The sequence below is a fragment of the Sus scrofa genome, chromosome 9 (assembly GCF_054392235.1).
Source record: "Sus scrofa isolate SSC_HxYL_T2T_F1_AM1 chromosome 9, Sscrofa_HxYL_maternal_Yorkshire_Landrace_v2.0, whole genome shotgun sequence".
In the NCBI taxonomy this organism is placed as follows: Eukaryota; Metazoa; Chordata; class Mammalia; order Artiodactyla; family Suidae; genus Sus; species Sus scrofa.
This window is the reverse complement of record NC_139391.1, coordinates 130,834,283-130,850,876: the sequence shown is the minus strand read 5'-3', so window position 1 is coordinate 130,850,876 and position 16,594 is coordinate 130,834,283. Positions and strand designations below refer to the sequence as shown.

Here is a 16,594-nt window from a genome sequence, read left to right as displayed (position 1 = left end):
GAATGTACTATGGTTCCCAAGTGTGAAGGTGTATAATTTTTCCCTTCACTAAAATGCAGCTTCTGGACCAGCTTATGAATCTTCCACTGGATTCTGTGAAGATGGAACCATGTTATGATAAAGTCAACCTGCTTCAAGAGCACCTGCAGGATCTCAAGAGCCGCTTCAGATTCCCCCACATCGACCTGGTGATCCAGAGGACACAGAACTACATGCAAGAGGTAGGGACGGTGGGGTTGTCCGAGGTGGATGAGGGTGGGGAGCAGAGAAACAAGTGCAGCAAAAGAGACAGGTGTGCCCAGGTAGCTCGGGGAACTGAGCCAGGGCCCCTTTCTTTAGTCATCATGTTGAGAGAGAATGTATTTTTGTCCTAGTCCAGCCGACTTCATATTTTCATGCTGATGAGCATCGCAGAGAAGAAATATCTCAGGGAAATGAAGCAGCGTGAATCGACAATTACTTGATTTGTCAAATCAGTGCTGTTAACAGTGGCTGCACATAAGAATCATCTGGGAGCTTTTAAGAAATAGCGATGTCTAGGCCACACTCTCCATGATTCTGATTTTTTTTTTTTTTTTGGCAACATAAAAAAAATCTTCACTTCTATTGCAACTGCTTTTAATTTGCAGCCAGGATGGAGAACCACTGGCTCGAGTTCATTCCCTAACCTAGTTAAAAGTAAATCAATCAGTCCATCGCAGCTCGAAATTTGGATTCCTTATGTCTGTTTGATAGGTTCCTCTTTTCCCCACAAGGAACTTTTTCTTGAGGAACAGGAATGAATAGCACAAATTCAGTGCATATTCTAGTGAAGGCTGTGATCATGGAAGCCATAAGAGCACGATGCTACTTCAAAGATGTGTTCCAGGGGAGATTCCTGTGGGGCTGGACACAGCGCCAGACCCCACTTCAGGGAGCCGATAGTGAGAGATCCTTGGGTAAATTCAGTACAGCATTGGAAGCGCTGTGAGAAAGGTACCATGTCCCTGTGTCAGATGCTTTTGCATCCCAGGCGTGGGGAAGAAAGCATTTTTTTCTTAAACATTATAACAGGATTGAGTAGCACATTTTGTGTATTATCTAACCTCCGAGTTGTGAGGGATTAAAAACAAACCAAGAACAAATCTGGTCAAGAGTTTAACGGAAGAAGAAGTCTGAACTACTTCCGTGTCCTAACCGAGAAGCACGTGGCCACTGTCTCCACCGAGCTCCGACCCTGCCTCCCTTCCCAGCCTGGCAGGGGCAGGAAGAGAAGGAGGACGGGAAGCGGGGAAGTGGGGTGAGAGATGTGCTCAAGTGGTTTACATCACCTGAAAGTGGAGAGGCAGAACTGAGGAGCTAAAAAAAATCATTGGAGAGGCCTCCCACCTCATTTTGTTAAGGTCTGGCTCCAGGTAGCAGAGAACAGACGAAGGGGATGCCCACTGGAGATGGTGGGTGTCCTCGATCTCCCGGTTCAGGGAGGAGGAGAAGAGGTGAAAAGAAAAGATACATTCATGTGTACGTACATGCATAGATCGTGTGTGCGCGCGTGCGCGCATGTGCGCGCACTTTCCACCTCTCACCGATCCCACTGTGGCCATGAGCCTGTGCGTGTCACAATCCTTCAGGAGGTGAGGACCTGATGCCCTGGGTCACCCCCAGGGTAGTGCCCGCAGGGGCCTCATCTCTGATGATATCCCCTCCCTTCTTTCCAAGCCGACTTAGACCTGCGGGTGGTGGTCCCAGCCTCTGACCGCGGTCTGCTTCTGTGCTGTCTTTGGTTTCTAGCTCATGGAGAATGCCGTGTTCACTTTCGAGCAGTTGCTCTCCCCACATCTCCAAGGAGAGGCCTCCAAAACCACTGTCGCCATTGAGAAGGTTAAACTCCGGGTCTTAAAGGTAAAATTGTTCTCTTATTCATGGGAAGCTTGCAGCAAAACCATGACCGATTTCTTTTGTTAAGCGGAAAATACCGAGTTCTCTTTTGCACTCTCTCCTCCCCTCCCGGTCTTTCCCCCCAAGGTACCGGTGACGTCACCGAGCAGCAGTTCGCCCATGACTTTCATGCCTCTTCTGCCCTCTAGTGGCTACTTTGGGTCCTCAGCATCAGTGTCCCTCAGCCAGAAGGGACGTGTCCAGGCTTACTTGCATAGCAGTTGGATTTGATATTTATTGGCTGCCCACGATAAACAATTGTGATATGTATTTCGTGGAATCTAAAAATAAGCAAGGCACACCCTCTTTCTTCAAAGAGTTTACAGTACAGCAAAGCCCATTTAAATTAACCAACATGTTTAGAAAAATCAAAATCTCATAGCAAAGGAACTACTCCAAGAGATACCTGCCATGTAAAATGGTTTTAAATGTGCTTCATGCTTGAGTGTATATTAAAATGGTTGTAATAATATGAGCTTGCATATATAGAGCATAGTTTTAAACTTTAAAAAAAACAAACAAAACTATCCTGTTTCATTTGATCCTCATAAGAACTTGTGAGATCACGGGAATATGTCTCCATTGTAGAGATGAGGAAACTGACTCCCTAAGATCTCGTGTGATTTAACAGAAGCTCGACAGGCTGGCTAGTCAATGGTGAGCTTAGAGTGAAACTATCCCTAAACCTAGTCAGCTAATTCTTTAAGACCTGCTTTCCCTAAACAGGTCTTTGGAGCAGAAGGTCAAAGTCTCACAGACTCTAGGAGGTGGTCCCTGAATTTCAGACATGATCTATTTTTTTTTAATTAAAGCATAGTTGATTTACAATGTTATGCTAATTTCTGCTATACAGCAAAGTAACTCAGTTACATAAGACCTACATTCTTTTTTTAATATTCCTTTCCATCATGGTTTGTCCCAGGACACTGGATATAATTCCCTGTGCTAAAGGGTAGAATATCGCTATCTATCCATTCTAAGTATAATAGTTTGCGTCACCTACCCCCAAACCCCCAGTCCATCCCTCTCCCTCCTGTCTCTTACTTGGCAACCACAAGTCTGTTCTCTATGTTCGAACCCCATCTTAATGCCTCACAAGAAGTAGTAAACTCTGGCAACCAAGTCATTGAGATTAAAAGCAGTATTTGTCATGGTAACACACATAATAATGAAGTTGCCATCAAGAAAGAAAAGATAGTATCTTTGCCAATGTCACCTCCAGCATCCACACACTTTATACCTCTCGGGACAGTCCAGCTCTCCTCTGCATACTGTTAACTACAAGAACATGCTTCCTAGTGTTAAGCCCAAGTTCTCACCATTATACGGTATTTCTAGTTCTCCCCTCTTTGTTCATGTCTTGCTTCCACATAGTAGCCTTTGGTTGTTTGACTAGAGCTGTGCTTTTGCCGCTAGGTATTGTCTCCAGCGTAAATCTCTTTAACCATTCTTTATTTAGCCTGACCATTCTATGTACATGCCTGTGATTAAGTGCCAGTTTGTTTGTGACCACCAGCCTCCAACCCCTGCCCTTCAAGCAACACCGAAAGCCAAACCCTGGTCTCTAGGTTTGGATGTTCCATGCGGAACAGAGCGAATCATCATCTTTCGTGTTCCAGACACTGAACTTCCAGACCTACCACTGTGTTAGTGTAGCCGTGAGCCAGACGCTCTCTTCCTTTGCAGACATCATTCCAACCTACCGATCCTGCTCTCAGGATTTAGAGTGAAGGAAGGAGATGACGATGGCTCCCATGTGCCTCCCCAGGACAGGGGCCCCAGAGTGCAAACCCATCTCCTAGTTCTAGCCTCAACTTTCAAACTTAGAAGTCACTCGGTTTTTTTTTTTTTAATGTTCTTTTATTATAGTTGATTTACAGTGTTGTGTCAATTTCTGCTGTACAGCAAAGTGACCCAGTCATCTTACCTCAGTTTCTGTATCTGTTGGAGGGGCATTAGGGGGATAAGATGGGTCATTATCAGTCACAACGTCCACCTAGAGTGTGAGAAAATTGCACAGAAAGATCTCTAAACCTTGGAAGTACCACAGGGTCCTCAGAAATTATGGGGCCGCGGGGGGGAAGAGAGATGAAGCAAGTAGCTAGGTTTTTGTTTAAGCAAAAGTTAGCAGATTGTAATGTTGTTATTTAGCATATGTTCTATCTCTGTATTAACAGCAATATGATTATGACAGCAGCACCATCCGGAAGAGGATATTTCAAGAGGCGCTGGTTCAAATCACACTTCCCACCATGCAGAAGGCGCTGGCGTCCATGTGTAAACCAGTAAGGAGATGGCTTACTCCGGAGTCTGCTCTTGTTGCCTATGGAGTTCAAGCTAATTTAGCGGGGGGTCATGATGTGCTTACAAACAGTAGACGACCAGGGAGGAGTCAACAAACTTTTTCTGTAAAGAGTCAGTAAATATTTTGGAGATCGGGGGCCATATTATTTCTGTTGCAGCCACTCAGTGCTGCTGTTACAGCACAGAAGCAGCCATAGATGATACATAAACAGATGGCCAGTCTGTATTCAAATAAAACTTTATTTACAAAAACAAGCAGCTGGCTGGATGTGCAGACCCTTGGATGAGGCAAAATCTCAAAGGGTAATAATGATCTGAGGTTAAGCCAAGTTAAGGGTTGCCCTGGAATGCCTGAGGATACCAAGTGCCCTCACTATGGCGTGACTCACAGGCCCAACACATCTTCTGAAACTTGCATCCAGGGAAATAAGTAACATGATTGCCAGAAGGATATTTGTTCTGTTAAATTCAACAACCTTTGCTTACTGAAATCAGTGCAACCGAGAGCTCTTAAAGCTGCTGTGATCACTAGGCCATCAGTGACCGCCATGATTGGGAAGGTGTGCCTTCGTCTGCAGAGCAGGGGAATGGGTGAGCCCACTATGGAGGCTGGATCAAGACCTGAGTTCAAGTCCCAGGTCCTCCACGTATCAGCTCTGGGGCCCTGGGAAAGTCACTGTTCCTCTCTCTTGGCCTAGATTTCATCTTCTAGAAAAAGAGAGGTAATGACACGTTGCAGTATCCTTCTTAAGACTGCGAGGACAAGGATGATATCAGTTAACACGTGAGGAGTGCCTACCATGTGCGAGGCACTTCATGTGGATTGTCTCGGTGATGCTCCTGACAACCCTGTGAGGAGGTTCTCTGCACATCCTCAGGGCCCCAACGAGGAAACCTAAGGGGTTAAGTCATGGCCCCAAGGTGCAGAACCATCAGAAGCTGAACCCAGCTCATACTCACTGATAACATGGTCTGCGCTTAGTAAATGCTCTTCACTGCTACTGTTACGACTGCTGCGTGATCTGTGAGCTGGGCATTTGCAAGGCCCACTCCCTCTTGGCACAAAAGATAAAGAGCTTTTTAGAATGTAGAAAGGGCTTTTGGCAGCTTAGAGAGTCTCCAGTCATTGGAGCATTAAACTCCTTGGTGTGAGTCAATTTTACTACGGGAATTTCTTGGGTCATTTTTATATTCTGTAAATGCTGTTTTTCTTCAGAACATCATGGGCATATCTAGTACCTGGCACTTATTTCTGAAGGTATATTTCTTTCATAGAAAAGGAGGTGTCAAGTCAGGGTGGTAAAGGCTCCGTCCGTGTGGTTGACGCTTTTGCCAGATGCAGGTGGAAGAGTCCAGTTGTCCAAAGGATAGCTAAGGCCACCTCGGACCTGTCTGCAAGCAGATGTTCTGTTTTTCTTTTTCAGCTCCCTTGGGACCATCACCTCCCAGAAAAGTCCCCTTTCCCATCTGCTCCCCTCTTTCCAGGCATTTGCAGGGTGGTACCTAAACTGTAAGAGGCTCTTATCATTTTTAATCAAGAATATTTGGTTTCAAAAGAAACTGAGGCCCAGTGTTTTTAGTAATGAAGGATATTGCATCACTGTCAAGAAACTTTAGAACATCTGGATTTATGATAAACTAGGAGAGCATGTGCTAGTCAGAGAAGGATTCTTTATTTTACGGAAGTGTGTTTCCCTTAGTTCTTTAAGTCACAGCTTCCGAGATCTGCAACAGTCAACCAAGAAGCAGAATTGCCTGGGGTGGGGGGAGTTTCCATTGTGGTTCAGTGGAAATGAATCTGCCTAGTAACCCTGAGGATGAAGTTTCAACCCCTGGCCTTTCTCAGTGGGTTAAAGATCCAGCATTGGCGTGAGCTGTGATTTAGGTTGCAGGTGGCAGTCTTGGCTCAGATCTGGCATTGCTGGGGCTGCGGTGTAGGCCAGTGACTACAGCTCTGATTTGAACCCTAGCCTGAGAACCTCCATATGCTATGGGTGCGTCCCTAAAAAGACCAAAAGAAAAGAAACAAAAAAGAAAGAAAGAAAAAACATTGCCTAGGGAGATTTTTTTTTTTTAATTTGATTATCCCAGACCACGCTCAGGGATTCTAACTTAATGGGTCCAGAGAATTATATATATGTCACAGTTTGATCAATTCACTATAGAAGACCTGTTTTGTAAAGGTGTACATGTCACAACAGGATAAGTACCCCTAGAAATGATTCCTTTCCGCAGAATTACTTAGCTGGTTGAAATTTTAAAGATCCACTCTATTTGTTCAGCAAACATGTATAAAATATGATCAAGGCACTGTGCCAGGCCAGTGTCCCTGCCAACCTGGAGTTCACAGCCTGGAGGCAGGAGACTGGCACACGGTGTGCTTTGCAATGAGCATAGCAGGGGCCTTATGGGGACGCGTGATGGCCAAGCTCAGAGGAAGGCGCCCAACTCTGCCTGTGGGGTCAAAAAGGACTTCCCAGGGTCATGTTTTCCCCCAGTCCCGAGGGATGGATGACAGGCAGAGGCAGGGGATGGAGGAAGGGAAGACCGCGTGGGGAGTGAAAGAAAAAGGGTGTTCAGACGTGAGCCCATGCCCTTCGTGTTGCAGAGGAAGACAGAGGCACAGAGCGGTGGCCTGGCTTGCCCAGGGTCCCACAGCCAGTCCAGGGCAGTGTCCAGCTGGCACCTGTCTGTATCTCAGTCTTGTCTCCAAGACCCTTTAGGGGTCATGGAAGCTCATGTCTCCTCAATCCTGGGGCTTTCCCAAGCTTGGGTATAAAGGGACCCTGTTTTGCTGTGATCTGGTCCTGGGCTACCGATCCTCCCCTTCCAGACAAAGGCATCAAATCCCACAGCCAAGTCCCTGGCTCTCTGAGAACAGGTGTCAGGAGCCCCCTCCAGCACCCTAGGGCCAGAGAGGACTGAGTGAATTGCTGGAATATGGTTTGATTTGTTTCAGTATCTGCCTCGTCCTCATACCGGTGACGGGCAAGCCATGGGGAGACGTGGGAAGCAGGAAGTATTACAGGATTTTGCAGGATACGTGGATTGCCTTTGAGGGAATCAGTGCGTTCATCAGAGGAAAATGTTTCTGAAGAGTCCCTGACTAGAGAGTCTCCACATCTGAAAAGGGGTCCTGTTCTAATAGAGTTAAACATACATCTCTTCTAGGACCCAGCAATCTCCCTTCTAGGTATACACTCAAGACAAGTCCTAAATTCACAAAAATCATCCATGAGTTTTTTGGTTTTTTGTTTTTTTGTCTTTTTGCTTTCTAGCGCTGCACCCACAGTATATGGAGGTTCCCAGGCTAGGGGTCTAATCAGAGCTGTAGCTGCTAGCCTATGCCACAGCCACAGCCACATGGGATCTGAGCCACGCCTGTGACCTACACCACAGCTCATGGCAATGCCAGATCCTTAACCCACTGAGCAAGGCCAGGGATCGAACCTGCAACCTCATGGTTGCTAGTCGGATTCGTTAACTACTGAGCCACAATGGGAACTTCCCATCCATAAGAATATTCATAGCAGTTCTGCTAATAACAGTCAATATCCATTCAGAGGAGTATAATAAATGCCATTTATCAATAAGAAGGAATGAGCTACTCATACATGCAGCAACACGAATGAATCTCAAAAACAAACACAAAATACATAATTCCATTTACCTAAAGTTAAAGAACAAGAAAAACTAATCTGTTGCTATAGGTACCGGATCAGTACTTATCTCTTGCGTGGGGTGGGGGAGGGGGCAGCTGTGGTGTAGACTGGCCACAGTATATACAGGGTATGGGGGTGGTGGAAACACTCTCTGTCTCGATCTGGGTTATGGTCGCATGAGTCTATTTACATATTTTAAATCATTGAGCTGTACTTTTAAAATGTGTGCATTTTTCTGGGTGTAACTTATACCTTAGTAAAGTGCTGTCAGCATTAAAAAAAAGAAAAAGAAAAAGAAAAAAAAGGAAGGCCCCAACCCACTCAGAAGGCCTTAAAATGTGTTTGCCTGTGTCCAGTCCAGGGCATGGTACTTGGAAAAGGGACGAGGGTGACCAAATGCTTCCCCCTCTAAGGGGGGTGGGGAGGTGGGTGGGGAGGTGGGTGGCGGGTGGGAGCCGTCCTTTCTATAGCATCTCTGCGAACTGGCATCTCATGATGTGTCCCCTTTATCTTCTTATCTCTCCCTCTCCAGGAACTTCAGAAATACGAGCAGTTCATTTTTGCAGATCACACCCATATGATCCACGTTGAGAATGTCTACGAGGAGATTTTACATCAGATCCTCCTTGATGAAACCCTGAAAGGTAAGGAGGGCTTCCCTGATGCTGGAGAAAGCTCTGAATGGGGGGGTCCCCCTGAAGGGGACCCCATAAGGGCAACTAGGTTTTATCAGCAGAAAGGGGAAGAGGAAATGGACATGGTTGCTGGGGAGATGCAGAGAACAGGGGTGGGAAGAGAGAAGGATGCTCACCTCAGCGGAGGGGCGGTGATTTGGCTCACACTCCGCTGGCCTCTTAGATGCTATTTCTCTTTCAACCCAAATAATAGCTCCGTGAGATGGGAATTTTAAGCTTCGTTTTTCAGATGAGAAAACTAAGATTTAGAGAGATTAAACCGAGGGTATCTCGTGAACAGCTGTCTTCCTCCACCTGTTTCAGAAAGGGAAAGAGGAGATGGATACGGTTGCTGGGGAGACGCAGAAAACAGAGATGGGAAGAGAGAAGGAGGCTAACCTCAGCGGAGCGGTTTCAGACACAACAACGGAGAAAGGGCTCCTTGCAGCCGCAGGCTCCACAACCTTCTCCCCACCCCCCCACCCCCACCGCCCTCAGCCCAGCCTAGAGAAGCAGTTTTGGTAGCAGGGCTTCCCAGCTGCTCTGCTCTCTTAGCACATTCCTCACCTCCCCGCAGTGGGAGAGACACTGGGCAATGACTCCATCTTCTGTGAGTCTTGTGGGGACACTGGCACCCCGAGCAATCAGGTCTTGCTTGGGATAGAAGTGTAGACAGGAAAACTGATAGAAATACACTGGAGAGGGCCATCCCTAAAACTATAGGCCTGAAAGGTGTCAGGTCCCCACAAGAACCCACAAAAATCCCTCTGCAAAGAAGCCTGGCCAAGCATGAGCCACCAGGTCACAGCAGTTTATCCAGTGAGATAAGGAACACAAAGAGGCCAGCACAGTATCTGCACAAAGGGAAGAGCTCAGCCAAGGCCACTGCCACCTCAGCACCTTTAGGCAAATTAGAAAAAAAGACTCCCTTCCTCCAGCCACCTGACTGCTCTCTATCAAGAAATTGTCAGAGTTCCCACTGTGGCTCAGTGGTTTAAGGACCCAATATTGTGGGGTAGGTCACAGATGCAGCTCAGATCTGTCATTGCTGTGGCTGTGGCATAGACCGGCAGCTGCAGCTCCAATTCAACTCCTGGCCTGGGAACTTGCATATGCCTGCAGGTGAGGCCATAAAAAGAAAAAAAAAATTGTCACTAGGTACTGATTTGGTTCGAGCAGGACACACTGCTGCTGGCTGCTAGAAAATTACCATGCCAAATACACAAATCCGTGCTGTCTCTGATGTGAATTACACCCCATTGGGTATGAGGCTGTTGGACACTGGACAACCTGCTCAGACATAGGTAGAGGTAGATTGTCAGAAATGTCAGCTGCTGGTTGTTACTATCGATGTTACTGCTCTCGAGGCCTCTAGGGCTGAGCTGGGTGTCCACGGGCTCAGCTGGGACACTGCAGGTGGATAGAACTCTCTGCATGCTCCATACTAAGGCCCCGCTACACTTTCAGGACTGTGTTATAAGTAAAAGCAGAGAAAGTCAAGGCCTGTCCTGCCCTAAAGGAGTTTCATCAAGGTAGACAAACCAGAACCACACAGACCAGCCACTAATGAAATGCAGTGGGAGCCTCTCTGGATGATACAAATGATGCTATTATGGATTTGCGCTCCTTGAAAGCAGTGGTCACATTTTATTCATCTTTGGACTCTCAGAGCCTGTCCCATAGGTGATGCCCAGTAAATGTGTGCCGTTCGCATAAATGAATGAGGGAAGGAATGAATGAATGAATGTTACAGAGGTTCAGGGTTTGGAACAGGCTTGTAGGCTCTGGTCATCAGGGAAGGCTACCTGGAAAACGGTGGATGGAAGGTGAACTTGAAACTGGGAAATTTAGAAGGCCAGAGAAGCTGAGAAGGAAGTGTGGCTTCTGGATAAAAGCAGAAAATCCAGGTTGGCCAGGGCAGCATATTGATGCTGTGTTTTGTTTTCTGGTATCTCTCAGTGATAAAGGAAGCTGCTGTCCTGAAGAAACACAACTTATTTGAAGACAACATGGCCCTGCCCAGCGAAAGCGTGTCCAGCTTAACTGATCTAAAAACTCCTGCAGGGTCCAACCAGGCCAGCCCTGCCAGGAGAGCCTCTGCCATTCTGCCAGGCGGTCCAGATAGTGAGATCGTGAGTAATGAGGTATTCCAGGAGTCAGGGGAAAAGAAGGAGTCTGGGGTCTCCAGTTCTTTGGCCAAAGGAGAAAGCCTTCCTTCCCCTGTGCCCAGCCCTCCCCCAGGCGGGGACGGGCAGCTCATCATTTCAAGCATGGATGACCCTGCTGTGAATCTTGTGGCTGCAGAGGACACAGCAGGAGACCTGGGCACACACTCATCAGAGCTGGAGTGTGAGGAGACTCCTGAGGACCAAGAACCCCCCCAGGAAAAGCCCGAGCCCACCTCTGCCTCAGGCTCCTTGAAGGAACTCAGAGACCTGTTGACAGTGACCATTGAAGTACCAGCGGAGTCTGGCAAGCTCAAGATTGAAGAAGATACAAATGAGGAGACCCTGGTTCCCCAGGAAATGGAAAAAGAAGAGGAAACAACCCAAGTCTGCACAGGGGCCCATCAAGCAGCTGCCTCCAGTCAGGACAACTGTGCAGAAAACCAAGTGCATGAGAGAGAGACCCATCCTCCTGCTCCAGAGGCCGAGGCGGGGGAGGCAGAGTTGGGGGCCCTTCCAGAGGCTCAGCCAGCCTGCGGGGAGCTCAGCGAGGGCACCCGCAGCCCAGGCCCCACAGAGGAGCAAGTAGAGGCCGGGGGGCCCCCCAAAGGGGAGCTTACAGAGGGGGCTTCCGGACTGGATGCCCTTGGAGGAGAAGGGGCCGTGTGTGCTGTCGAGGCTGAGGCTGTGCCCCAAGAAGGTTGCATGTTCAGTTCGGACCCCCTCAGCCCCAGGGAGAGCCAGATGTCTGTGGGAGAAGAATTGGTGGGAGGGGAGTGCAGCACAGCCCTGGATGCTGCCAGCGTGGATGCAGGGGAGAGGGAGGCTGCCCATGTTCACCAGTGTCCGTGGGTGGTTGAGAATGATCCAAACACCACCGAGACCCTGGAGTCACAGCCAGAGGGTCCCCCAGCACAGCCCTGGGAGGAGTGAAAGGGGCAGTTTGGCAAAAGCCTTTCTCTGAACAAACTCAGACAAAAGAATATAGCTAAGGGTACACGTAGGGGTTGCATACACGTGGTTACCAAAAGAAAAAGAAAAAAAAAAAAAGTATAAATACTTAATTTGTAGAATGAAGCCAGAGGCAATGCACACAGGGCGTGCGCACTGAGGCAAACCTTTGTGGAATTGAACTGTTCCACCATGAATTATTGCTTTAGCATTTTAATAGGAATTACAAAGGTAATGCAGTGTGTGGGCTAGGAGGCAGCTGAGGGCGTGCAGGGAGTGAAGTGAAGGTGGACAAAACAGTAGGAGCATTCTGCACATTTTCTTCAAATGCACTTTAAGGCTTTTTAATTTTTTTTTGTAAGAATGCAAATGTATACTGTACATCCGGCTTTACCTCCCACTCTGCCAACCTCACCATCTCTTAAGGACTCAGCATTCATCCACAGTCAGGCTGGAGGAAGGGGAAGGAATGAACACCAGACCCCCCCTGCTGTGGGCCACCCCACAGAGCCTGAGGCATCCTGGGGGAGGCTGCGTGAAACAAAGGACGGTTGAGGTGCGTGGGACTGTCTGGGCCTGTTGCTAATTCTGCTATCCATTTCTTATTAATTAATCTTGTTAATTCTCATTAATTAATCACTTTTTAGACAAAGTCCGATGAGCCAAGGAAATTTCCTTGGCATGTTTAAGCCTGAAAGCATTCCAAATTAGTCTTAGATGGTGCAGAGAAAGAGCTTAGCTAAATTATCAAGCCTAAAGCCTGCCAATTAAACAAACATTATTTGAACAGCTATTCTACGCCACACGCTGTATTAGGCACAGTAACAAAAAAAGAAAAAAAGAAAAAAAAAAAGAAAAGGTACTTGTCTAGCATAAATTAAAAGGCCCAAAGAATTTAATCTAAAAGAAAAAATATGGCAATTTTCAAACCATGACAATTTCACCTCTTCCCATTGAAACAGTCCTGGTTTATTCCCAGGAGGGAATAAAGGGCATAAATGAATAAAATGAGTAAAAAAGAAAGAAAGAAGAAGAGAGGGAATGAAAAGGGAGAAAGAAAGAAAGAAAGTGAAAAACCAAGCTATATACCATAAAATTCCAAGGATGTTGCCAAAATCGGAAACCATGAGTTTAGTTGTTCAGCAGGCGGAGCCTTGTTTTGTCACTGATGCTGGGATACTGCGGAGAAGATGGCCCTGTTCCTCTCTCCCAGAACTTACGCTTGGTTGGAAATAGACAGAAATACATCTTCTAAACGGATCATAGCCTTTAACTGGTAAGGCTAAAGGTGGAATTTGCTTACTTGCAAAAGATGAAAAAGATGTGTTCTCTGGTCCTTCAGAAAAATATCAGATCGTTTTCTGAAAACTTTTGTCCCAGTACTGCATTGTCCACAAATTCTCAATATTAGATTCCAACCTGCTGTCCTGAGAGCTTATTTTGATCATCATTGGCAAGTAAGTTTCTCTCCGTTTTTATAACTGAATCACTTTATTGTACAGCAGAAATTAGCACAGTTCAATAAAACTTTAAACAGCAGAAATTAGCACAGTTCAATAAAACTCTAAACAAGGAAAACAAAAAAATTTTTCAACCAGTTTAAAAAAAAAAAAAAAAGTAAGAAAGAAAGAATAGAATTTGTCCCCTAGTTTAAGCATTTAACGAGGAATTAAAGTATCTCCCTCTCCACCTCTCCCTGAGGAATTTCTTGGATTTCTAGGTCATAGGGGATGAAAAAGAATCAGCATCTGTTCGCTCTCTTGCTGAACCCTTTCAGCTTTCCTGGGCGTGTTGAGATCCTCACATCTCGTTATAGGTAAGGAAGGTCACTGCAGTGCCCGCGCTCACTCAGATCCTGGCATCTGGCACAGAATATTGCAGTTCTGTTTACTTCCTGTCTCTTCCAGGGGCTCCTTTCTTCAAGGACAGACACTAGGGTTTAGTCATCCTGTGTACTTCCTGCTAGAAACACACACAACCTTGAATGATGGCTCCCTGGCTTCTCAAGTCACTTTAATCTCCCTAGTGCCTAACAAGGAACTGCCTGTGTCAGGCTGCTCAGGAAATATGAGAACTGATCACCCACCCCACCACTGTGCTGGGGCTATTTGGGGCTCGCTGTCAGGCATGGAGATGTTTTCACTTTGGCTTTCTGCCCTTGGGGAGTCTTCCCTTAAATCAAGTCCAAAGTCCAAGGGGCAGGTGGCCAGATGGTCAGATGTCCTGCCCAGTGAGGCCAGGAGCCAAAGGAGCCATGCCCAGCCTCGCCAAGGACAGCCCTTCTCTCTGGGGTGACGAGGAGGCAAGGAGGTCCCAGCCCAGGCGGAGCCCACGCCGGAGCTTCCCAGCTTCCCAACTTCCTCCCTTTGCTAACCTCAGGGTTTCTGGCACACGTGGAAAGCTGAGAGATTTTTCCAGCCCTCAGCGAGAGGATGTGTCACTTCATTGAATGGATGGACATCAGTGCCTTCCCTTTACCCATCCTTAGGCCAGAGGGGCCAGACACTAAGTGGAAAGACATAGCTGAGAACACAAAGAACTTTTCTGTGCGTAATTCTCAAAAGACAAGCCCACTAGACTAAGTCGGATGATTGTGCGATTTGACGATGGAACAGGAAAACTTGCATTAAAAATGTCCTTATTCATTTGAACAGGTTGTGTAGAATAGCTTCACATTACAATGAATTTTTCTTACTTTTAGTATATAGACTTAGGCAAGTCTGAGTCTGTGTTGCTTCACTGATTTCCAGTTTGGAGCCAGGTTATTGTGATTGAAATGAGCAACACAAGAAGGCTCAGCAGGCGCTCTGGGGATGGCTCCTCTGGGCAGAGCCATTGGCGATGCAGAAAACCTCAAGACACGGTTTTTGGCAAAAATCCCATGACTTTCAACTAGTTATTTTACTCTTGACCTTTCACCAAGACAGAATATTTTCCTTGAAACGGAGTTAGCTTATCCTTTTTGCCTTTGCAGCTTAGAGGCGAGACAGTAGTGCCTTGCATTATGCAGAGTAAACCCTCATTCAAAAAATAAAAAGTCATTCTGGAGACCACAAGGATAAGATTTCAGTTTGTCCAAAAGCTTTGTAAAGAGGCTGAGTGTGAAGAACTGCAGGTCTTCAGGCTCCATCCTCTACTTTTTATTACAGAGATTCTCTGGTCTGGTTTTGTAACCCTCAGATCAGAGACAGTAAGTGCAAAGAGTTCCACAGTTCTCCCAGACCAGTGACTTTATTTCTTGATGAAAACTGCCAAGTGGTACATGCTGCATAGCGATTCTAGGGTGGGGAAGAAAAGGACAGCCCTGCCTAAAAGAATGATACAATTTCTGAGGTTAAAAAAAGGTGGCTACGTGGGCCTTCTTCCTTCACCATAAACAAATGTGTTTTATGATTTGCCTTTGGCAGTCTGCAACGTCAATGAAGAAATCTACACTGTGGATTGATTTCTCTGTCACTATTTAAAGAAAATAAACCTAAAACACTTTGTAACCACATATTTACCCTGCCAAGTGCCTATATTGCAATAAAATGTTTGTCCTTGAAGAAGTGTCCAGATGTCATACTTATTTGGAATGGGGCTGTTTTCATCTTTTCAGCAAACGTCATACTTGAGCTGGGGGGCACTGTCGCACTGTCCTCAGAGATGGAAAGGTGAGTCACCGTTGCCGTGCTACGGAACTTCTGCTTTTCTGTCATCGGGAAGGAATCCACGGGGAAGTCACTTAATGTCAGGTGAAATTGTGCTTTTAAAATGCATATGCTAATTTCTCTAGAAGTTGAATTACAACTGAAATGTAGCAATGGGCAATTACTCTTGATGTAATTGAATTGCTCTTCAAACGAATTTGTTTTCAATGGGCAACACTGCACAAAACAATTATTCTTTCTATAAGAATAGATAAAACAGTATTCACTCAGTCATATCTATGGTTGCTCATTCATCCATAAATTCATTTATCCAAAAAACAATGCTTAGGCATCTATTACATGCAGGCACTCTAGTGGGTGCAGAAGAAACAGAGGTGAGCGCAGTGGACAGGATTGCTATGTCAGGAAACTCGAATTCTCAGGTTGGGCACGGCCAGGGAGAGCCCGGCATGGGTATTTGCTTTCTCCCTTGGCATAAGCCTTGTTTATAATCTCAGCTTAAACTTTATCTACACCCGCAGCTTCAGGCAAGAGAGGAAGAAGCAGTGGAGAAATCAAGCCTGGCAGTGATGGGGACACTTGATATGGCATAAGCCTCTCTCCCTCCATCCCAAACTGCCAGGATGCAAGAAACATTCCCAGAGTGGCTCCGGAGCTTCTGCTTAGGGCTGACAACCAGCTGGGAATTGGAGGTGAGGGGGATTTGAAACTACTTTTGCATGTTTTTTTTCTTAGATTGTATGTTTATTTGGTGTGGCTTGGATGGAACTGATGGAGGTCTCAGGGGGAGTTGACTAAAACTCTTCTCTTCTCACAAGCTTGGATCCATTCTTGCTTGAACACCTCTCAACTTTGGCCATGGTGTCCCCTTTGTCCCCCTCTCCCTCCCTTCCCCAGCTGGCCAGTTCCCACTTTTCCTGTAAGAGTCAGAACAAATCAGGCCAGTCTCCCTACCCCCCACCCAACACTTTGCTGAACTCTCAGCCAAATGACTTGGCCACTTCTGGTCATCCTCTCTCACTGCTGCAGCCAGCCATCTACCTCTCCTAAAGCCTTAGGGCAGGGTCCCCGACTTCAAACTTTGTATCCTTCGCAGAACATAGGTCCTTGCATATAGCAAGTTAAAAAAAAAAAAAAGCGTTGAATAAATGAATCAATATCCTTAATCCCCGATGTAAGACACGAATGGAGATGATAGCTGGTGATCCCTTAGCATATAATAAGAATCTGTGACCCTGGGGAGTTTACCCACCCTCGGTCTATTGAGAGAG

General features: G+C 46.5%; 1 protein-coding gene across 1 annotated transcript in view; it reads left to right on the top strand.

The window, feature by feature from the left end:
* NIBAN1 (niban apoptosis regulator 1) overlaps nt 1-13,766 on the top strand; it is a 163,568-nt gene extending 149,802 nt beyond the window's left edge. The window contains 5 exon segments of the mRNA NM_001243219.1: nt 60-221; nt 1,771-1,881; nt 4,095-4,202; nt 8,416-8,527; nt 10,517-13,766. Of these exon segments, the coding sequence (NP_001230148.1) occupies nt 60-221; nt 1,771-1,881; nt 4,095-4,202; nt 8,416-8,527; nt 10,517-11,655 (1,632 nt within the window). The 3' untranslated portion in view covers nt 11,656-13,766.
* The last annotated feature ends 2,828 nt before the right edge of the window (nt 13,767-16,594 follow it).